General features: G+C 39.8%; 1 protein-coding gene across 1 annotated transcript in view; it reads left to right on the top strand.

Annotated features, from left to right (window-relative positions):
- RMC1 (regulator of MON1-CCZ1) overlaps nt 1-24,838 on the top strand; it is a 1,444,591-nt gene that overhangs the window by 1,045,275 nt on the left and 374,478 nt on the right. Inside the window, exon 16 of the mRNA XM_044065362.1 lies at nt 6,434-6,511. Within this exon, the coding sequence (XP_043921297.1) occupies nt 6,434-6,511 (78 nt within the window). The remainder of the gene's footprint in view (nt 1-6,433; nt 6,512-24,838) is intronic.

Raw genomic sequence — 24,838 nt, 5'->3', positions numbered from 1 at the left:
GTGTGTGGCCCTTAGGAGGCATGCATGGATGCGGCTGTGTAATTTTGCGGAACCCTTTCGAGCGTCATTCACCAACACCCTCTTTGCCTGACACACGTAGTGATTTTTCCTCCAGAGGCAGAGGGGGAAACAATAATAACAGACGCTGCCCTCTTGGCAGAGGGGGTCCGCAGAACCAGGGCAACAGAGAATCTTTCTCTGATAAGCCCTTTCAGCATCCCTGAAGGGTTGCCCGCCTGCTCACCAATGGAGGCAGTAGGGGGAAGACTTTCACTGTACCCAAAAGCCTGGCAAGATTTAACGCAAGACAGATGGGTAAGGTCCATTATATCCAGAGGGTAAAAAATTCCCTTCTGTCAACCCCCCTTACCGTCAAGGAAATCCCTTCCAGATGTTCCACCCAATCTGAAAGACCAAGCAGTAATAGAAGTTTCAAAACTGCTAGAAAAAGGGAGTCATCCAGGAAGTCCCGGCAGACCAGCACGGATCCGGAACTTACTCAAGGTTCTTTTTAGTACCAAAAAAGACAGGGGACTTGAGACCAATTCTAGATCTCAGCAGACTAAACAGGTCTGTACAAAGAACAAAGTTTCAGATGGTCACACTACAGTCCATGCTACCCTTTCTGGGTCAGGACAATTGCATGTGCTCGATAGATCTTCAGGACGCGTGCTACCATATCAAGATGTACAGGCGCTCCAGGAGATTTCTTCGCTTCTGGCTGGGAGCCAGTCATTACCAATTCAGAGCTCTGCCCTTTGGTCTCACCACAGCCCCCAGCGTGTTCACCAAATGTATGGCAGTGGTCATGGCTCACCTGAGACGTCGAGGATTCCAGGTGTTTCCGTATCTAGACGACTGGCTCCTCACTACTACTACCAGGCATCAACATCTTCAAGCCAGGGACTACACAATCACAATCTGCTCCCAGTTAGGCGTTACAATAAACTTCGAAAAATCTGCCTTGTTGCCCTGTCAATCTATCACCTACATAGGCGCAGACTTAGATACAAGGAACATGTCCGCAAGGCTACCTCCAGAAAGGGTGTCTACAATTCATCAGCAAGTACAAATTCTGATGCAGAGGAAAAGAATCCAAGTCAGGTTCGTCCTTCAAACTCTGGGTTCCATGACAGCAGCCATTCTTTTAATCCCACTGGCCTGCTTTCACATGAGGATCCTTCAGTGGCTTCTGTTCACACAGTGGTCTTTCCAACAGCTACCCATGTCTCACATGATCACGATTACAGAAGCATGCAAAAGGCACCTTTCCTGGTGGATGGTCTCCCCACTAGTGACTCAGGGCAGACCCTTCATTCAGCCCCTTCCGGTAGCCACAGTGACCACAGACACCTCTCTGATAGGGTAGGGGGGGCATTATCAGGGCAGGACAGTCCAAGGCACTTGGCAGCCTCACGAGTACCATCTGCACATAAACGTCCTAGAAATGAGAGCCATACTCCTAGCATTGCAAGCCCTTCAGGACTCTCTTACATTTGGGACCATTGCAATTCAAACAGACAACATGTCAGTGGTGTCGTACATCAACAAGCAGGGCAGAACCAGGTCCTACCCCCTGTGTCGAGAAGCACTCAGACTGTGGCAGTGGGCGATTTCCTCCCAACGTTTTCTGATTGCGATGCACATCCCTGGGAGGTCCAACGTCATAGCGGACAGGCTCAGCAGGGCTATTGTCATGCCTCACGAGTGGTCTCTGGATCAGGAAGTTGTGGATCTTATCTTCCGCAAATGGGGACGGCCTTGTTGCGATCTTTTTGACACTCCCTTCAACAGCAAATGCAACAACTACTTCTCCCTTCTTCCACTTCCAGGTCACTCACCCAGAGATGCTCTAGTCCACGATTGGCCTCGGGGACTTCTTTAAGCCTTTCCCCTGATTCCAAAACTCATGCAGAAAGCAATATCGTTGGGTTGCAAAATTATCCTCATTGCCCCCTACTGGCCTCGACAGATATGGTTCCCATTCCTGCACCGTTACCTTCTCGATCCACCTTGGACTCTGGATCTAATTCCAGACCTACTGATTCATCAGTCAGGCGGATTGCATCAATCCCTCCAAACTCTCCAGCTCACAGCTTGATTGTTCCACTTCCAACCTTAGCCAGGCTTCCCAGCATTTCTCCGGCTGTACGTGAGATTATTGTCTCCTCTCACAAGTCCACAACCAGAAAAACTTATGCTAGTAAATGGAAACATTTTTCTTGTTGGGCAGAGGCTAGGAACGTAGATCCCTTTTCAGCCCCAGTCCATGAAATTCTGGAATTCCTAGCACAACTTTTTCATTCCGGGTCCACTTCTGCTACAGTCAGAGTTCAATTAGCGGCCATTTCTAACTTTCATGTTGGTTTGTCAAATTGAAACATTATGTCTCATAAGCTCTGTAAAGCTTTTTTTGAGAGGGACCACTCTCCTTCGGCCTCCAGTGAGAGATCCCCCTCCTCCTTGGGACCTTAATCTGGTACTAACTTCCTTAACTCTGCCCCCTTTTGAACCAGCAGCGTCCTGCTCCATTAAGTTTCTGTCTTGGAAAACATTCTTTCTGGTAGCTATTACTTCAGCCAGACGTCTCTCTGAACTTCAGGCACTATGTGTTCGTCCTCCATACTTGGTTTTTCATAAGGACAGGGTTGCTCTGAGAACTAATCCTTTGTTTCTTCCAAAAGTCTGCTCAGAAACTAATTTAAACCAATCTGTAGACATTCCTGTGTTTTTCCCCTAACTACACCAACAAGGCAGAGTACAAATTACACCAATTGGACGTTCATAGACAATTGCGTTTTTACCTGCACAGGACTAAGGAAATAAGGAAGTCGGACCAACTATTCCTTTCCTATGCTCTAGGCAAACAAGGTCTCCCAGTTTCCAAGGTGACCTTATCCAGGTGGTTGTCTCACACTATTACTTTCATTTATCAATTAAGGAACAAAGAGTTACCTATCAAACCGAAAGGTCATTCTACTAGGGCCTTGGCCACCTCTGTAGCCTTCCAATCTAGGTTGCCCATGGATTCTATCTGTGCAGCTGCTACGTGGGCAAATCCTCATACCTTTATTTCTCATTACAAGCTAGATATGGTCTCCAGGAGCAGAGCTGACTTTGGTTCCACTGTTCTGAAGAGTCTGTTCCAATGAGCCGCCCAGGACTGTAGGTGCTAGGGACGCTGTCCCAACCATCAAGAACGAAGGCGAGATAGTCAGCTTAACATAAAGAAGTTATGTACCTACCATAACGTTCCATGTTAGTTGTCTTCATCTCGCCTTCTTTCTTGCGTCCCACCCTCCGTCCCCCTGTCCTATTGGACCAAGAGGAGTTCTGGTTTCACTGGCTGAGTGTTTTTCTGGTTTGTTTCCTCTACTGACTTAGAGAATATGTAAGGTATACTCAACCTATTTGTTAAGACAGGTTTATTCTCTGGCTATGTCTGGGGTTAGCTATTTCAAACGAGATCTGGGTAGCTATTGCTAGGCATCATGGGATAAGGGGTAGCCTCGAGCCAGTAAACCGCTCTCGAGCTATAGAAGATGGCCGAGTCGGAGCCGAGGATCGGCTCTGATCCCAACCAGCAAGAAAGAAGGCGAGATGAAGACAACTAACATGGAACGTTATGGTAGGTACATAACTTCTCTTTTTGGTAAGGATACACAGCTGTTTGTACTAATTGCTAAATTTTGATTGATAAGAAAGTTTGTAAGCTCACCTTTTCTAAACCATTAACCAGTTTCATTGAATTGTGTCACAGTAAATATGTGAAGACTTTTCCTGCAACTCCCAAAGCTCAGTCTGAGTAATGGCTACTTCTGTTGTTTTCTTCAGTAATCCCACTGTTGACATTTTTTGTAGCTGCAACTGGCCTTCCCTAAAAACGTTTGATAGTCAGTATAAGCTGGACATTATATCTGTATGCAGGAATTTCATCAGGACTATTGTCATCTATCACATGTTTTCATAATAGTAGCCAACTGGGTTGATTAACGAGAGACACTTGTCCTAGAGGTTACACAGGATGGATCTTTTCTTTTTAAATATCCAAACTGTGTATGCAATGTAATGATAGGTCTGTAAGAAGGTTCATATTCAGTAATATACCATTACCCCTCCTGTTGTGTATCTTGGTCTGGAGTTCTTCTGTGCATATATATGTATATATCTATATATATATATATATCTGTGTGTATGTGTGTGTGTGTATATATATATATTTTTTTTTTTCATTTTTCCTGAATTCAACACTGTACCAAAAATAACTGGAGAGTATGAGATGACTGACACATTACAGCAAGGGAAAAGCACTAGGCTGCCTGGAAGAAATTTATTTGCCTTCAACACTAGTCTTGGAGTAATATCTCTTTTGTACCCTTGTGGGATTTTTAATATGAAAACACAGGTGAGCAAGAGAACCTGTAAGACCATGTAGTATTGCACACAGTTATGTTTGACATATAATTTGTCTAGTTTTCAGAAGGCAATTCACAGAGTATTTCATTCTAACCTTGACATTTAACAAGAAGATTTGTCAAGAGTACAGTAGCCTTTCAAAAGTAACTTAGCAGTGTGGTCCCCTTCAAGTTTAATTGGTTGGACTTTTGAAGTTTGCATGATCAGATGTTGTCTGTTTTCATTCAATTCAACCTTTTGGGTTATCTAATCTGACCAGGTCCAATCTCGGCACTTTTTCAGAAGCTTGGATGCAGCAGGGTGCTGACTCGTTCCCTACCCATAATTCCCTCATTTCCCCAGAGTACTTCAGATCTTGTTTGCCATTTGATCCAGAAGGACATAGTTCTTGAGGGGGTCTGACATTTGGAGATAAGTATTTTTTTGCTATAATTTTTCTAGTTCTTTGCATCTGTAATTTTATTCCAGGTGTTTCATATTCAGACAATTGATTCCTCACTGCACCAGCCAAGGATTTACTAGTCGAGTGCAGGGACCTCATACTGCACTTGGCTCCGTAGTTGGGAATTAAAATCGGTCTTGCAAAGAGTCCACTTACACCGATGCAGCAGAGTTTATTGGATGCCACCTGGATAGAAATTCTCAGATAGCCAAACTTCCACTGTCCAGAGTATTATCCCTGCATCAGGTAGACTCAAGAGATTCTTCACCACCCATGTCCCCCAGCAAGACTTATTTTCAGACTTTGTGTTTGATGGCTGCTTCAATCACTCTTAATTCCTCAAACAAGATACTGCTTGAAAGTCCTGAAGTGGACTGTTTCTGTTCAGTGGTCCTTGATGTCTCACCATCAGCGTGCACCAGTACGCCATACTCCAATATGCAGGAAATGCATCAGTTGGTGCACGACTCGACTGCCCCCATAGTGTCAAGGGGTCAACAGTTCTCCCTACCCACCCCCATAGCCACGGTGACCGCAGACACTTCCCTTCTGGAATGGGGGGTATTTCAAAGGGAAGATGTTTTAAGGTTTTTGGTTAGTGATAGAAGCCAGTTTTCACATAAGTGTCTTGGAGATGAGGGCAGTCCTGCTAGAATTGCAGGCCTTTCAAAGCTCCCTCCCCAGGGGTGTGATCTCAATACAGATGGGCAACATGGCAGTGGTCTGATATATCAACATGCAGGGAGGATCCCGATCATATCCACTTTGCCGGTAAGCCATGAGAGTGTGGTAATGAGTGATGTCTTCCCATCATTTTCTCATTGCATTGCACATACTGGGGACTCCCAGTGTTCTGACAGACAAGCTAAGCAGGTCTACTTTTCTGCCTCATGAGTGATCTCTCAGTCAGATAGTGTCAACACAGGTTTTCAGTCAGTGGGACCAACCTTGCTGTGATCTTTTTGCTTCATCCCTAAATAGCAAGTGCTGCAATTACTTTGCCTTTTTCCTTCCACAGGGTCACTGAGGGATACTGTAGCTCACAGCTGGTCCCTGGGTCTCCTTTATTCCTTTCCTCCCCTTCCTATCATAACAAAGTTTCTTCAGAAAGCCAGAAGACGCAAGGCTAGAGTTATCATCATTGCTTCCTTTTGGTCCCAACAAGTTTGATTTCCTTTCTTCTGGGCTCATCTAGTACATCCGCCCTGGATGTAGGAGCTTTGTACAGACCTTCTGAATCATCGATCTGGTCAGCCTCACCAGGACCTGAAAACCCTAAAATTAACAGCATTTTGGTATGAACAGACCTCTACAGTATTATAAACCTATGTAAAATACTATATGACGTATTCTGTTTACTGTACAATTTGTAATGGTATGAAATATATTCTACTTAAAATTTGAAGTTTTTGTTTTGTTTTTTGTAACTTTGCATTGAGTTATTTTTATTTGGAAAATATCAAGTAAATTACAAGGAATAATATCGAAGTGAAATGTTGTTTTTGAATATGCAATACTTTATTTTTTTGTACTTCTGGACTCTTTAAAGCAAGGCCTTTTTTCCCCCATTTACAGGATGGACCACACAAATTTATTACAGCAGTGTTAATGGAATACATACGGTCTCTTAACCAGTCACAGATTGTGGTTCAGGTATGCCTGGTCTCTGTCTCTCTCTTTTTTTAAATGACACAGACTTATTAATCTCTTTAGTTTGGACAATTTTTCAGAAATCTGACCCTGTAATATTTATTGATGTTTTCACTAGTTTTGCTCCCTGATTATAGATAGAGGCCTATATTTCCAGAGTGGACTGACCTATTGTAATGAAATTATCAGAAAATTGGAAGATACAGCTGGGAATGTATTAGATTATCCTCCTAGATTCAGGGTGAAGCAGCTACTTCTTGAATTTTAAAAAGAGAATTCTTAGTTTTATGTTTTTTTTTTTCATCCTAATCAATTAACTGGAAATGTGACCATTATAGTAAATATATAGCAGTTTAGGTCTGATTTTTTTAACAAAATGCATTTTTTTGTGATAGTTTGTATTTTATTTACCCTATGCAGAACCGAACACTTCACCTGTATTTATTTTTTTCTAAACTCTGTCAGTTTTGACTTGACAGTTTGATCTGGAATTCACCTTAGCTATGGAAGGCTGTTTTCTATAATTGTTTTTTATTTCTATTGTATTATTGTTAGGGGTATGCTCTTTGATACTTGGCCATACATTAAGCATAGCATTTTCTAAGTAAAACTTAACTGAATGGCTTGCAGATTATATTCCTGCTTCATCCATTTTTGTAAGTCATTGCCGACCACAGTTTACAAGACATGTTGAGAATGGAAGCAGGTTGCCAGGCCTTTCTTCTATATTTTCTCTCTCTCTTTTTGTAACACACAAACACACACACTCTCTCTATGTGTATACCTAAGGAAGATTTAGAGTCACCCATCCATCTACTGAATGCCTTTGGGATATAGGAGAAAAAACAGTCTACCCAGAGAAAACGTGCACAAAGGAAGGACATGCAGTTTCTGCACAGAAGTCACCACAGCTGTGAACTGACCTGGAACCTGTTGCTGTGAGGTAACAATTCCACTCACTGTGCTGCCCATGCCTGAATGTTATGACTCTGAAAATAAATCAATTTTTTGACAGCTCAAGTTAATTCTGCTGGTTTGCCGTTTCTTTGGCTTTAATCAAGGAGGTTCCTTCTGCTGAAACTTATGTAGCTGTGTCTGTTATCTGTCAACATTTCTCCTTGATGTTATATAATGAGTGTCATTTCAAAGGCAGGAAGTAATTTGTTGCCATAGTGAGTGTAGGATTCAGGCAGGTGTCCCTCCCTTTAGGATTCATGACTGGAAATAGTGTAGTACAGTTATGTGATATGCTTACAGTTATATGATATGCCTACCATAACAGTAGATTGCTGTCTTCTTTCCTTTTTTCAGTGTTAGGCCTTTCTATGATTCATTAGGAGTGTCCCTTGTGGGCAAAAATTGGACCTCCTCTCTATGGAGTAGGCATGGAATAGAGGACACTGTGTATTTTGGCAAGGAGTTAGTAGAAGCCTTGCTGCTTGTCAGTCTGTCACAAACATGGTAGGTATCTTATTTTTCAAGTTACCTGATAAATTACTTTGGACAAGACTTGAGTTTCTTTGTTTTGAAGGTCATGAGATAACTTACTGTAATCACACTAATGATGAACTGTTGGTGGCATGGGTGCTGTTTGGTGCGTGTGCTTGCTCTTATATATGGATAGTGTACCAGAATTTATTTTTATGCTCTCAGGATTTTCAGATTTTACCAAAGATTCCTTGTTTAATTGTATCCTTAGAGATGTCGTAGGCACCAAGCAATGTAGCTTTTGCTTGGACATTGAACTACTGGAATAGATAACCAGGGTGGATAGAACAATTAATTAATTCTTATGCAGATGCCTACTTTTTGTTCAGAGTCACAGGAAAGCCAGAACCTATCCCAGTACTCAGTGGGCATAATGCAGAGAAACTGTTTGTACACATTCACTCACTTCCACATATCATGCACACAGATGACATATCTTTGGGAGGTGGGAGGAAAATAAAGAACCCAACAGAAATCCCCAGGGACAAAGGGAGTATATGCACACTCCACACAGAAAGCATCCCAACCATGAACTAAATTGGAAAAACAAATTCTGTAAGGCAACAAGTGACAAATTGCAAATAAGACAGAAAGGACGTCAGAGAGTGAATACCTTAACCATCAGCAATTTGTATACTTCTGCAGTCTCTTTCTTTAACAGATTCACACCTAGCAGGGTTTGGAACTGACCCATAATATAGTGTGAAAAAGTGAAATTTATGTCAGCGTGAGAAACAGAAATTTATCTCCTTTTCAGTTTACAGGTCATGAACCCTATTGTCGGTGCTAATTAAAAGCAGTGATTTTATTACAGTGTGAAAGCAGGTGGTGTGCCTTCCATTAAGGTACTACATTAGTGTTGGTATTCTGCCTCTTTTTTATGTTATTTTACACATGCTTGTGCTTCCTTCAGGTAGGACTTTCACAAATTTTTCTGCCATAGTTGTCAACAGAAATATGCATGCACACACACACACACACACACACACTTTCTTCACTATCACAACTACTACATAAAGTCAAATAATTTCAGCAATGTGTTAATCACAGTGCAGCATGGATAATTTATATCCAGCAAAATGTGCAGATATTTGTAATTCAAAACTTGCTTACTAGGATTATCTTGTAGCTTGTAGAACATTGGCTTCCCCTAGTTCTTAAATAATGTCAGGGACATTTGCTGAAACTGAACACAAGATTATTATTAACATGTATTGTACACGTCTGTTAAAGTGTGTTTGTATCTTCTCCTGTGAAGATGCAACTGATTTATCCCCTCTTAAAAGGATAAGGATGTCAGGATACAGAGTTACTTGCAGCTGTGGTAACTTGGGTACCAACCTGTTAATAAATAATGAAAAAACAGATGGCATCTAAGACTGCCTTATGTCTACCTAGCTCAGTGCAAGCATTTCTATAAACAATTTGAAAGGATTGGTGCATTGAATAACTCTTAAACTAAGTGGCTATCCTTCTTCTAGTCCTAAACTGTTTGTTTTAGCTAGTATCAGTGAATAATCCTCTACCTCAAAGACATTCATTAAGCTTACAGCGAAGGCAGTGGTAAGCAGACCTACCTTTGTATCAGGTATATGGAATTCATTGTGCTGTAAATTGCAGTTAGGGTGCAGTCCCCTTCCTTAAACCATAATGAATCCAGGTAAGTAGACTTGTACACCTTAATGTTCTCCTGGGCTTGAGATTACACTACTATCTCAAAATGCCTTTGTTAAATGGCACAACTTGGAGGTGTAGCAGAAGTCATTTTCTAAGGAAGGATAAGTTATTTCATGCAGAGGAAATTCCAAAGCATGGTTAAGTGGTGAGACTAAGATATGATAATGACTGCCTTTTGCAGAAAGGCAGAGAGCAGGTCATCTTGACATTGTTTACCTTGCATTTCAGGTTTGTCAAGTAGGTTACCAGCAGCTGCAGCTGAGATAGCTTTAATGTAAACTTTAGTCGGTGTCAACCAGGTATTTTTGGTGGTTTCAGTTGATTAGCTGAGAGGACAGCAAGGCAAGTAGTGGTGGTGGTGTGTGGATTTTAAACATAGAAGGTATAAGCTGAGGCATTATTTGTTTGTAATTTTTAAATACAGATATATTTATAAGCTACATTTTAGTGACCGATAGTGTTTAATTTATAAGTTTTAAATAATATTTGGCCATATTTTATGAGGAGAAAGTATTATATGTCTAGTACTGGAGTAGTGGCATGGAATGTTAATTGTGCTATCAGATGCGTATTTAGAAATGTGGGTATATAGTATGTGGTGCACTGTGATTTGCAGTATACTGAGGTGTTGCAAGTAGTCCATTTGGCAAACTGCTATGTGAAGTCCCACCAAGTTTTCCCCAGATTAGCGTAGGATGGCTACCCAGTAAGGTTTGATTTTTTTTCTCAGATAGGTAGGCTTGGGTGATTTAGTGGCAGTCACTTTTGATGGAGTAAAAATCTCATAAATGATTTGGATCCTGTGATCATTTTCACTTTATCCAGGTATCTCCATCCCTTAGCTGGGCTGTAAACTTCTTAAAAGCCAGTAATATTTACCCACTTTCAGTTTTAGATGGGACAGGAATAATCTATCTTTATTTGTTATTGTCTTGATCCATGTGAACTTCTTATATTAAATCCACCACATCATTTTATTTAAAACTAAACTTTTATTGTAGCATATACAATTAAAGATACCCTGGAACCTCAGCTTAAACAGTCAAGTACGACAAGCAGAGACTAGAGTCACTCTGCTTTTAAATAGTTGTATTATTCAATGATCAGTGAGTAGGAAATGTAAAGATTTATTCAAAAGCAGTTCCTTAACATTTTTAAAGAAACACACTCCAGTTTATATCAGTATTAAAAACCTTCAGCTAATATATTCCACAAAATATAATATTCTTATTATATAATAATAGTAATAATATAAACCCTTACTACTTTCTGTCTTGACGACATCCTCATACTGTATTCTTTCAAACCCCTCTATTTCTTGCATTCAGAAACATAAGAAAAGATACCACCTTCTTAGAAAATACTACTTACCTACCTTCTACCTGCTTTCAAACACCACCAACACTAAATATCTTACAGCCCTGCAAAATCCTGCTTCTTTCTTGAAGCCTACTTTCCCACTACCTGCCATCAATAAACTACAAGGCCCCTTTACGTAATCATGCTTCTGCTCAGCTTATCCTCTAGTCTTCTTCTCCTCCTCCTAAGCCATCTCTCATCCTAACATGACTCGTTAATAGGTCTCCACATTTCTCCAGATCTGTCCCAACCACATACCTGTACTTCCTCCCTAAACTCTCCACACATTGCACCAAAACTATTTACTGATGATAAGCTTTGGAACTTTCAAGATGGCTGCAGCTTAATTTCGGATCTCACAGTGTAAAAACAGAAGGTCAGAAGAGAGAGCCAGTAAACTCATATTTTTAGGTAAATTTCAGTAACTGACTAGTAAGTGCATTTCCTCAATGCTATGAAAAAAGAAATTCAGAGAACCTGAAAGAAAGTTAATCGCAAAAGGTGAGGAAAAAACACTGACTGGAAAGAATTCTGCAGCTGTTCAGCAAAAAGCAGTGCAAGCTCCAGCTTTCGTGCAAGACATGACTTCCAGTAACCTAGAAGAAAAATTAAGTCAAATATACTCAGAGCTGATTAAAATAAATGAAACACAGAGTATATCTACTCAAATAAAAGTCTGGAAAAAATGGAAGAAGCTTTAAATAGATATTCAGATGAGGTGATAAAACTGCAAAAATCAGAGGTCGAAATGAAGAAAGGGCTGGCTGAATATGGGACTGCTCAAGAACAGAGCTTTCAAAAAAAAAGAATTAGAGACTAGAGCATGTAAGGAAAACCTGAGATTTTCTGCTGTACCAGAGAAGCTGAAAGGAACAGACTGTGTTATTTTTATAAAAGCACAAGTAAACAACTAGACTGGTATTCCACAGCAGGAGTTGTTAATTGAAAGGCACATCATGTATAAGCTTCAAACCTGGCCGTGAGAAAGTAACCTAGACCTTTAATAGTAAAGATGCAGTTCTACCAGCAGGAGGAGTTAATTCTGACAAAACTGTGGCAGAAGGACAAAATACTAAAAGCAGGGGACTGTAGAGTATTGTAAATCAGACAGAAAAGGAGTACATTTATTGCACTAATCAGAGAATGTCAATAAGCAGGCGTGAGATTCAAACTTCTATATCCAGCTATCTTAAGAATATTCTTAATTGGAGGGAAGAAATCATTTTTTGATGCAGAACATGCTAAGGAAGAAATAAAAAAAAGTTTGTCCAACAAAAAGTGAGCTGTGAAACAGAAGGAGAGTCTGCTTCTTGTTCTTCTAGTAATAAAGACCACAGAGAGACTCTGCCCATGAAACCTTTTTTCAATGTTTCAATGGAAAATACTTGAGAGAGAAAAAACACAAGAATTGACTAGAAGAACTGAGAGTACATTGGAAATGAAGCAGATACTGGATTTGTGAGATGGAGTTAAACGGGATTAAAACCAACAACTTGGAAATTGACAAATAAATGTGGGATTACAAAGCATTAATTATATTTGTGAAACATGACAGAACATGGAAAACCTGGAAATATTGGACTACTTTGCCTTTGTTAAACTTGTAGGGGACTCTAAATCATATGCCCTACTTTAAGTCATTCATGTTTGGAAGCAGACTTAGCAGAGGGGAAGAGGAGGGAGAGAGGTAACTGTAAGTAAAACAAAAGCTGTTCTTAGTATTTTTATAGTGCAGGATATAATCTGCATGCTATAAAGTAAAGTTTTCTCAGTTATTTTCAAGTATAATGAGAATACTAAAGTAAATAGGTGCCCCTGTTTTTTTCCCCTTCCTTTCTTTTTCTCCGTGTTCATTTTTAAGAAATACAATGTAAAAAAGGAGGGAAATCTGGTCAAAATAGCATGATATGAGAACAATCTATGTGCTTTTTCTTATTCTCACATATGGGAATGACTAGATTAAGGCTCTTGGCTTGATCTAGTAACACATTTTAAGAGAAAATAAATAGAAAAGAACATTGAATATAATAAAGCTAATAAATAAACACATTTAGAAGTAATTCTCTGCCTGGTTCTTATGTCTCAGTGGAAACAATGTGATAAAGAGCAATAAAAGCAGAATACTTCTTTCTTTCAGTGGCTAGGAGATCATGTTTTCTGAAAGAATTAAGTGTTTTCCCAGTCTGGGAGAGCAATAAAGATAAGACAAAACCAGACAGCACTTCGTAGAATCACAGACTGTACCATGCGCATACCTCTCAGCCTGGAATCATCAAAAATCTGGAAAAGGCCCATGAAAAGTAGGTACAAATCTATACGCTGATTGACATAAAATTTGCATACATAATTATATACCCCCACCCACTCCAATGGAATTGTGGGATAACAACTTTCAAACACAAACTGAAGAACAGACAACCAAAATATGGCACTGGAGTCCCCCTGCAGCCATTCCAGTGTCCCATTACCTGGCTGTTTCACCCAATTTACCATGAACACTAATGTGTGCTTACTGCTTTACTTCTACAATGATTATGTGGATTTTATTTTTCCATTTTATAACACAGTGCACAAACATGAATAGGTATCTGCTAAACAAAGCAATATTGTCTCACGAATTTAGACTTGGCATTAAAACATGTCTGCCCCTGAAACTCACATTCATTGAAACAGCATTGAAACCCACACCACATCCAAAGAAAATGCATCTGGTCAGTGGTGGATAAAGATTACCTTTGGGCTGTTTTCAAATCATAGATCCCGTGTACGCAAAACAGGAAACATACATACGTTCTTTGATACACCTTCCTGACTTTATTAAATTATATTCCTTGTATAATATAGCACACTTGTTAGACTTAAGTTAGAGAGCATTTTAAAATTATAGTTTGAACATTTTTCCATTAGACAATGAAACAAAATGCATGAACTAATAATGACAAAACTGCCCAATTCAAAACATTTCTGTCATAAAAATCTACTTACACACACACACACACACACACAGAATCACATTTTAAATGTATTGTTTGAACGTTTTTCCAGTAGGCAATTAAACAAAATGCACAAACCAATAATGACAAAAACTGCCCAATTAAGAACATTTCCATCATAAAAGTGTAAATATATAAATAGAATGACAGTAGTGTAAACCATAGGCATCTTGCACAGCTTCATGCACTTTTCAATTTCAGGGTTTTTTTGGGAGGGGCAAAAGGGCAAAAACCAGACATACGTTTTTATCATTGCTTGTATAATTTTGGGAAGTTGTTAGAATAAAACATGTTACCACCATGCATTTCACTGCCAAGTGTTGGCCCCAGGAGCCTGTGCACTACAGTCAGAACAACATACCCCTATGCCAAATCATTAGTTTCTTGAAAGACAGACTGAAATTTAAATGGCTATCATTCAGTGAATTCAGTTCTCACTTCTCACCATAGCTCTCAACCTCTTAGCACAAAAAAACCTGGACAAAGCCAATAATGGGGGAATACAGAATTCAGTTCTCACTTCTCACCATAGCTCTCAACCTCTTAGCACAAAAAACCTGGACAAAGCCAATAATGGGGGAATACAGTCCCAAAATAGGGACAAATTTCAAATACTTAACTGATCTTATAAACTTAGAAAATTGCTAGAATAAAAGTTTTTTTGTTACCATTTATTTTCTGAAGAATATGAAGTCTGAAATTTAAATGTCTATCATTATTTAGTCAATTCAATTATTCAGTGCTTTGCAACAAAAATCCTTAAAACCACAGATTTAATGAGGAACAGAACAGAAATATGAGGAATGAATTCACAAGTGGTGGTGGCTAGGGACTTTAAGCTCTTTTTACCTTGTACCCAAGGTACAGGGTGTGAGCCTTTCTGTCCACCACCTCCATTCAGTGGACACACACACACATACAATATATATATATATATATATATATATATATATATATATACATACACATTTTTTTTTCTTTTTTTCTTTTTACAGTTTGGTAACTGGGTAGGTAGTCGACTATTTTCCGCCATGATTTGAGCTTCAGGTAATAACATAAAGTTACAAATAAAGTACAGAGTTACAAAACAATTCACTGAGATTTACTTGTGTGGTCAGAGAAGATATAGGAAGAAGACATTATGTTGTAATTATTTAGCTAATATATTATTCAGAAGTAATTGACTGACTAAAACTGGCATAATTACTAGTTAATTCTTATAAACAATATGATAACCAGACTGAAAATATAATATTCAGAGTAAATCATTTATATATATATATATATATATATATATATATATATATATATATATATATATATATATATATATATATATATATATAGTACGTGCAGCAGATGCAATGTGATAGCAAGAGACATTATTTGAGCTGCAATGTGATAGCAAGAGACATTATTTGAGCTGCAATGTGATAGCAAGAGACATTATTTGAGCTTACTTGAGCTTGAGAGAGTGTGGATATATTCCATGGACATTTGACATGCTTGGTAGAATAAAGTATACCTTATTTTATCTTGTTAGCCTGCCAATAAATAAAATGCAACAACAGTATGTATAATAGCAATCTATATGGAAAAGGGAATGGGGAATTGAGAAAGGGCCCATAGTACAGAGGTACACTATTTAACCATTGTAACATCATCATGAAGTTATTCATAAATTCTGGTCTTGAAGCACTGGAAGGATTCCTGTTTTTTTGTGCATGTTTTTATTTCAGGGTGAGTTTATTCCATAGTATGTGGCCAACTTTAGAGAAGGCCTACTCTCCCTTAACAGTTTTGAAAGGTTGGCATTTTCAGGCGATGCACTTTTCTTACCTACTTCTTATTGATTAAGATTGTTTCCTGACTGACATGTTTTCTTGGGGGGGGTGGTAATTACTTTCTTTTAGTAATTTATAAATTTGACTGACCAGGAGGAAGGTTGATCTTTCTCTCACTGAGAAGATAATTCACAGTACAACATTTTCAGCACAATTGATTCTACAAGCCCTGAGGTCAGTGTCAGCAACCATAATTTTAGTTCCTCTAGCAAGATTCCACATGAGGATTCTTCAATAGATGCTTGCAACTCAATGGTCGATTCTTTATCAACACACGTCAGTCCAAATAAAAATCACTCAAGCATGCATAAGATATCTTTGGTGGTGGATTCAGTCAGATCAAGTTCAAGGCCGTCCTTTCATTTTCCCTCAGCCCAAGGCCACAGTGACCATGGACACATCCCAGATTGTGTGGAGGGGGCACTTCCTGGGAAAAACAGTCCAAGGCACTTGATCCCCAGAAGAGGCCAACATGCATATCAACATCCTAGAAATGAGAGCAAAGCTCTTAGTGTTGCAAGCATTCCAAGACTCCTCTCCCTTCAGGGACGATTGCAATTCAAATGGACAATTTGTTAGTAGTCTAGTACATAAACAAGGAGGAATCAGATCTTACCCCTTGTGCAAGAATCCCTCAGAGTGTGGCAATGAGCGATCACTTCAGACCTCTTTCTGATAGCAATGCACATCCCAGGGAAGTGCAGTGTGATAACAGACAAGCTGAGCATGTCCAGTCTACTACTTCATGAGTGGTCCCTCAAAAACAGTGGCAGAAATGATTTTCCGTTAGTGGGGCCAACCTTACTGCAGTCTTTTTGCTTCTCCCCTAAACAAGTGCAGCAGCTTCTTTGCCCTGATCCCCACATTGGGGGAATCACCGAGGGATGCTTTGCCCGCAGTTGGTCCTCCAGTCTCTTGAATGCTTATCCTCCTACTCCCTTGATCCCCAGATTTTTGCAAAACGGTGACAGGTTGAAGAGTAGAGTCATCCTCATTGCACCTTACTGGCCTTGACAGATTTGGTTCCCCTTTATTTGGCCTCATCTAGTCTACCAAATTTGGATTCTGGATCTGATTCCAGACCTCCTGTTTCACCTGACGGGCATGATTCATCTGGGTATCTTAAACCTAAAGCTGAAAGTGTGGTTTCTCCCCTTCCTTTAATAGCCAGACAACCTATGCTGTCCTCTCCTTTCCTCCATATACTTTTATCTTCAAATAAAGCTTCTACGGGGAAACTTTACAGTAGTAAATAGCAGAGGTTTGTTTTTGGGTGCATCAGAAATGTATTGATCCTTTTTCAGCCCTGTACAGTGTGTCCTTGAAATTTTAGAAACAGTTTTTAATGAAGGAGCTAGCAACTCAACCATTAGAGTTCAGTTGGCAGCAGTCTCTAACTTCCATATTGGATTTGAGAATTCTTCTCTGACCTTGTATAAGCTTTGTAAGGCCTTCTTGAGAGGCAGTCTTCTGTTGAGACCACCTTGTAAAGACCCTACTCCTGGGATTTGGATTTAATCTGCAGGCCTTAACTCCTTCCCCCTTTTTACCAGCAGCAAAATGTGATCTTAAATTTCTGACTTGGAAAACTGTCTTTCTAGTGGCCATTACCGCTGTTAGAAGAATTTCTGAACTTCAAGCATTGTCCTCCAAACGTCCCTACTTGATTTGTCATGGGGATAGAGTAACACTACAAACCAATCCCCATCTTTCCTTCCTAAGGTGGTGTCAGCATCCAGTCTATTAATCTGCCTGTTTCTTTCTAGAATTTGAAAATGAAGGAGAATATATGCTGTACGTGTTTAGATGTTCATGGACAGTTATGTTTCTGCTTACATACAACAAAAGAATTTAGAAAGTCTGATCAACTATTTGTATCTTTTGTGGATGCCAAATTAGGTAAATCAGTTACAAAGATAACTTTGGCATGATGGCTTACCAACTGTATATCTTTTGTCTACAATAAACTGGGCATTTCCTTACCAAATCCAGCAGATATATATATATATATATATATATATATATCATACCTCCCAACCATCCCAACCATACCGATTTACTCGGTTTTTACTGAGTTTTGGGGTCCAAATGAAGGGGTGCCACGATTCCCGAGTGGCACCCCTTCAATTCCGATTTTTGTCTTTTTTTTTTTCCCATTTTCAAATTTCGGCGCTTTCAGAGCTGACGTCATCACGTGCGCGATGACGTCAGCTCCATCAGGGCTATCAGCCAGTCGGAATTGAGCTTCCAGCTACAAATCTGCAAATGCGAGCGAGCGGGAAATCATCTTTTAGCACTCAGTATAGTAACAGTCAGAAAGGTTTGCAAGGAAATCGGCATTTGGGGACTTAACAGACGTGAAAGCTTTACTGGACTCGTTACAGCTAGGAAATCCTTACAGTTTATAAAATCGGCTTGTTTGGTTTGATTTTGGTAAGTGTGCTTTTATGCTTCTGCCTCTCCAGTTATGATAACTGAATTTGAAACAGTGATGTTAGTAGTGCTGGATGAGGGTTCTGATATAACTACTCATGCCATCTACAGCATTTTCAACGTAGATGTAACTATCATTGTTTTTTTTTTTTGCAAACTGTATTGATGGAATATGTACAGTAAGTTCCGTGTTCCCTACTTGTAGTTCGTAGTATTTATAAAGCAGCCAGTGTCAACCATAACCCATATAACTCAAACTCTGCAATCTGACCTAGTATGTATCACCTTCTGACCACATTGACTCATCTGGCCATCCGCATCTTGTGAAGTCAGCTCTGTTCTAGATTTCTGGACAGGAATATTTGTAATTGTCCACGCTTTAGCCGCTAAAGCTAAATTATATTTTGAAAGTAACAGGTAATAATGTATAATCTGAAAGCAGCTCGCAGTCGCAGAATGTGTATTAATCTATCGCATCTAGTAGCAGTGTGTGGCATGAGCCATTAAGCTACAGAGTTATTGGGCTTACTTTTTTTTAGTGAGTGTTCAGGTGGTTTTCTGAAGGCCAGATGTCAAGTTTGTCTTACTAAGTTGGTTTAGTTCGTAAATGTAGTGCTTGAGCTTTGTATCCACTTTAGTTGGCATGGCATATGCATTTTCTATTGAACTTTGAAGTTTTTCCCCTTCTCGTTGGAACTTTTCTTCGAGAGCACTTCACTAAAAGGGTCATGGATTTCTTTCTGTGTTATGTGTAGGGTCTGCATATTAGAGACCAAATACTGCAAAGGGGATGCAAAGGTGTGAATTACACAGATTTGAGTAATTTATTTCCAGTCCAGAAACACAAAAGAAGTGTGCAATTTTATGGTATAGTGATTGCTGGCAGCACCATATGAAAGCAGAAGACAATAGGTACAGAAGCACAGACACAACTGTGGACCTGCTAAACAAAAATGCAGCTGTATAAACCCATAGATTAGAAGCAAAGCTCCCACACTGTAGATATGGTGCAAGGTGCTGAGATTTGTATACATTTGCCCTAGGTAAGTAATAGCAACTAAACAGTTTGTAAAGCTTGGAACTAGGATACTAAATGGGAAAAGCTAAATAATGTCTACATTACCCCATTCTGTAGCCATTTAAGGGAAATTCTTAACATTGTTTGTAACTTGTATGATTCAAAAGTGCCAGATCTTAGTCTGAGTCTTGAAGTATAATGAATCTTTGTGTCTGCTTTGCAAGACTGAGTTGGTATATATCCACACAGGCACAGAACAGTTTGCCCCAAGGTCAACTTTCTTTGTTAGCAGTAAGATAAGTATATTAGTAGTTTGTTATTTGCTGCATTTTGCTATACTGAATGTAACTGCACAGTGTGAAGACACTTCAGCTTAAATGAGTAATATCTGGAGGACAGGTTAGGTGCAATCATTTTTCAAATGATTGATGTATGTACTGTTGCTATGAGGTAAGTCAGAACAGCAGTGAAATTATGCCACTCCATTCCCTATTGCAATATTACTAGCTTATCTTTTTTTTATGTAACATAGGCAATTTATTTCTCAAGGACAATAGGCACTTTATTTGTAGATAAAACAATGAAATATAAAGTTGTTTGCTAGCAACAACCTCTTAATTAGTTACAGATCTCTTTAATGTGGAATTATTTTGATGACTTTTACTTCTGCAGAGATTGTGCATTTTACTGATACTGGTGGATTGTAGATGTTTGAGCAGACTTTTATGTTGGAAATATTCTGAATTGGGCAGTTTTGTCATTATTGGTTCATGCATTTTATTTCTGTGCTTACTGGAAAAATGTTCAAACAATAAATTTAAAATGTGCTCTAACAAGTGTGCTGTATTATACAAGGAATATAATTTAAAGTCAGGAAGGTGTATCAAAGAACATGTGTATGTTTCTTGTTTTGTGTGCAAAGGGGCCTATGATTTGAAAACAGCACAAAATTAATCTTTATCTGCCACTGGCCAGATGCTGCATTTTTCTTTGGATGTGTGCTTCAAGTCTGTTAAAATTAATGTGAGTTTCAAGGGCAGAGAAGTTTTAATGCTAAGTCTATTTTCAATGTGAGACTGTATTGCTTTGTTTAGCAGACGTCTGTTAGTGTTTGTGCTATAAAATGTAAAATAAAATCCAAGTAATCATTGTAGAAGTAAAGCAGTATGTACATTAGTGTTTATGGTAAATGGAGCGAAATAGCCAGGTAATGGGACACTGGAATGGCTGCAGGGGGGCTCTGGGGCCATATTTTGGTTGTCTCTTCTTCAGTTTGCATCTGAATGTTGGTATCCCACAATTCCATCGGTGTGGGCGGGGTTACAAACTTATGTATGCAAAGTTTATGTTAATCAGTGTACAGATTTGTACCTATTTTTCGCGGGCCTTGTCCAGATTTTTGATTTTTCCAGGTTGAGAGGTATGATATATATATATATATATATATATATATATATATATATATATATATATATATATATATATATATATATATATATATATATATTTATAGACACTGGAAATGCTCATTGAAGTATAAGCTTTTAATATTCCACAATGTTCACAAGAAGCTTTTAATATTCCAGTGTTCACAAGAAGCTTCTACTTCATTGAGTGTTTCCAGTGTCTGTATACATCTGTTGGATTTGTTCTGTGTGTTTTTGCAGATCTGGTTTACTTTTGTGTTGGTCTTTTTCCTGTTATCATTTCTTTACCAAAACCTTTAAAAGCCCACTTGACTAGATCCTTGGCAAATTTGTCAGTGTTTTTATCCAGACATTCCATGGATGACATGTGCAGCTGCAACTTGGGCTAATTTTCATACCTTTATTATTCATTGCAAACTAGATCTGGTCTCAAGGGGAAGATAGCGTTTGGCTCAACAGTGCTCCAGAATATCCTTCCTTAGAGTCCACCCAGAAATTCATGTAGCTGGGGACTGTGTCCCAACTGTTGAGGAATGAATGAAAATTGACAAAATCAGATAAAGAAGTTATGTGCTAACCATAACGTTCCATCTGTGTTGTCCATTTTCATTCTTCCTCAACTCTCCTCCCACCAACCCCCAACCATTTAACAATGACTTCTGAAAGAACAAGATTTTTTAGAGACTTATCTGGTCCTACCATCGAGATAATAGCTTTCTGTAACCAGAAATTTGTAGTAATATTTCTTTCTTATTCTTATCTAGCAAGCTGGATCTGAGGTATGTTAGGGGTTGGGGAATTGTGGGTAAGGGAGAAGCTCAAGAGCTTTATGGTTATCACGAGCTGTAGTAATGGCCGAGTTGGATCTGAGGATCTGATCCGAACTCAACAGTTGAGGAAGAATGAAAATTGACAACACAAATGGAACATTATGGTGAGTACATAACTTCTTTTTTGTAAGATGTGACAGGCTCAAATGGATATGAGAAGAAACAACTGTATAAATGATCAACCTACCAAAAAGCTCTTACACATAAAAGGTGGGAATAATAACTTTTTAACATAATGATGCTTTCAGTATTATCTGTAAATGTTGATGGTCTCACAGATATATACAAAAAAGAAAGAGTAGTGAACTATTGCAAATAGCTTTTTACTATACGAGACACATTTGGAAAGAAATTAACTCATGCATTTGATAAAGAAAGGTTTTCAGGATAGTTATTCAACTGAATACCTGGGAGAGAGAAAGAGGAGTACCTGTGTTAATTGCAAAAGGAGCTCCAATAATAATAGAAGAGGATATAAAAGATAATAGTGGCAGATTTGTAATATTAAGGGGCTGCTGGCAAGGGTGGAGGATTACGCTGACATACATTTATATTCCACCTAAAACTGCTATAATGGAGCTTAAGAAAATTCTGGACGAAATAATCCATTTTCAGCAGGGAATATTACTTATAGGTAGTGACTAGAATTTGATTTGCAGCAGTAAAGATGTGTCTTGGGGCCCAGAAGGGAAAATATAACAAGGGAGGGTAGAGTTTTGAAGAAACTTATGAAATATTTGGTATGAAATATGTGAATTTAGTAGTAGGAGTTTTGTGTGAATTTGCATATTCCCCAAGGTACAAAAACTGGGCTAGGCTAGACAAAACTTATATTTCCCAGGAACACGTGCATTTAATTAAAAGTTTTGATACACATCCAAAAACTATTTCAGATCACGCACCAGTATTAACTAAAATAAAAACACAGGGTAATGAAATAAACATCTGATACTGGTGGTTTCCTACTTCTTTTTTGAAGAGAGAGACATTTAAGGAAAGAGTAGTGGAAATTATTTGGGAGTTATTGGAGAAGATACTAATTTCTTCTGAAAATCTAGCTTGGGAGTGTGATAAAATTACGAGTACAGATTAAAATCAGATGGAAATAAAAAAAAGACAGATATGATTAAGAAGTATTTAGAGTGACTGACAAAAGTTAAAGTATTGCAGAATGGGGGAATGTCACAGAAAAAGAAGAGGAGCAATTGCTGAATGCTAAACAGAAAATAAGGGATTACCTCGATAAAATGCATTATGTTTGGAAAATAGTTGTTAAGCAACTGATCTGAAGTAGTTTACTTCATTTTTTCTTCAACTTGTGGGTACCAGATCCATATCGGATCCCAGCCGGCAAGTTCATTAGCATTTGGTTCGTGCTCCAATCTCCTCCTCTTACCCATAATACACCTCCACTACCTTCCAACCCCCCCCCCCCAGATCTTGTTTGCCATGGCTTGCCTGAAGCATCATGATCCTGAGCTCCGAGTTAATGAGTTGGGATTTTTTGATAAGTAAGGAGTTTTTTCATAGTCTGAGTGTTAGCTGTTAGTGTAGGTTCCCTCTCCTCCTCCCCTCACTGGTGCATCGAGTTTTAGGGCTTTTTCTGTAGTTTATCAGTGTTAGAGTGTGTTGCTTCCCCTCCCCCACTCAGCATTCTGTGTGCCTTTGAGTGTGTGGTGAGTGGGTCCGAGTAGGAAATAGTTTGTTTTTCTCTTTTTTTCCTTCTCTTGTTGTTTGTGCTGTTTTCTTCTGTAGAGACATGGCTCAGTCCAAGCCAGTCTTTAAGAGGTGCACTGAGTGTGGCCACAAATTGTCACCAGCTGATGGCCACACTCTTTGTGTTATGTGCTAGGGTGTAGCACATTTAAGTACAGACTGTACCATTTGCGCAGGTTTTAACCCATGCACTATTAAGGATAGACGGATTAAGTTGGCCCTGAAAGGCCTTCTTTCCACTACTGAGGCAGCTGCCTCTTCCACTGCTTTGATCACAGTGGCTGCTGTGGCTGCCTCTCCTTCCTCTCTTGTCCTTGCTTCTCTTCCCTCCCAGGCTGGGACTCAACCTCCCATTTCTAAGCCTGTGGAAGTGGAGTGCAGAAGAGACAGAGAGAAGAAGAGAGAGCACAGACCAGAAAAATGTAAAAGGTTCTCGGACCTTTATGCTTCTACTCCTGCCAAGAGTCAGCCTAGGATCCGTGACTTCCCTTGGCTCTGATCTCCGAGATTTTCCCCAGAGCTGAAGGAGACAGGACCACCATCTAGGGCCTCGGTTCCTCAACCTGCCAGGTCGGAGTCCGTGGTCTCGTTGAGATCCACCCAAAGCGTAACTGAGGTTAACATGGATAAAATGTTGAGGAGGTTCATTCGTACTCAGATCCAGATGGGAGTCTTGCCAACCCCCTCTCCCTGTGGAGGGGGGAGCTCGCTTCCCTTCTTCATGCCAATTTCTCCTTCTCCGATCTGTCCACTGGGTTCGGAGTACTTGGATCCGAGGATGGCCTTAGGGAGTGAGGGCCAATGGTACCTGTCTCATCGATGCCGGGAGCTGCCTTGAACATGTCTGCTCCGACCAGTTCGGATCCAAGTGGCTCTCGGAACCGGAGCTTGGGTGTCAGATCAGAGGGAGCGGAACTTTTTCTATCGACTCTGCCGTTGTTGGGCCAAGTTCCCCGCCTCTGAGCTCTGTCCACTTTGGGCCTGGCTCCGATTCTCGCGTCTGATCCAGGGAGAGAGGCTTCCTTAATGGTGACCCAGGAGGCTTGTTCTCCCTCGGCGTTCGACATGGTAGAAAGGGTTCTCTTCACTGGATCGAGACCCCCTTGACTATTTCCTCGGACTCCGCCCCAACTCCCTCAGCTCTGTCTACGAATCCCATCATTTTACCAGAGGGACAGCCCATACTTGAGGAGCCCCAGGTGGTTCCCCGTAAGTAATAAGTGGCTTGTGAGTTCCCCCCTTAGAGCCCCACTGGAGACATGCCTCACAAGCATACATGTAAGAGGAGGCACTTGGACTCCCCCAAGTCTCACTGAGGATACTGATTTGGATGATGGGGGAGGTTCCCCCAGATCACCTCCCGAGGATGTCTCCTTTGGAGACATCATGGAAATCCTATGCCAGCAGGGAGGTTGGTCCACTCCAAACCTTCCTGTGATGAATCTGTGTTCCTGGAGACTTTCGGCATGGGCCCATCTACTTCCTGGGTGTCCCCTCCCGCAGATCCCCTGGTGGACCTGGTCACCTCATGGGCCTGGAAGGAGC

The sequence above is a fragment of the Protopterus annectens genome, chromosome 3.part0 (assembly GCF_019279795.1).
Source record: "Protopterus annectens isolate FY-2018-M chromosome 3.part0, PAN1.0, whole genome shotgun sequence".
NCBI classification, from domain to species: domain Eukaryota; kingdom Metazoa; phylum Chordata; order Ceratodontiformes; family Protopteridae; genus Protopterus; species Protopterus annectens.
This window is presented reverse-complemented; position numbering and strand designations above follow the sequence as displayed.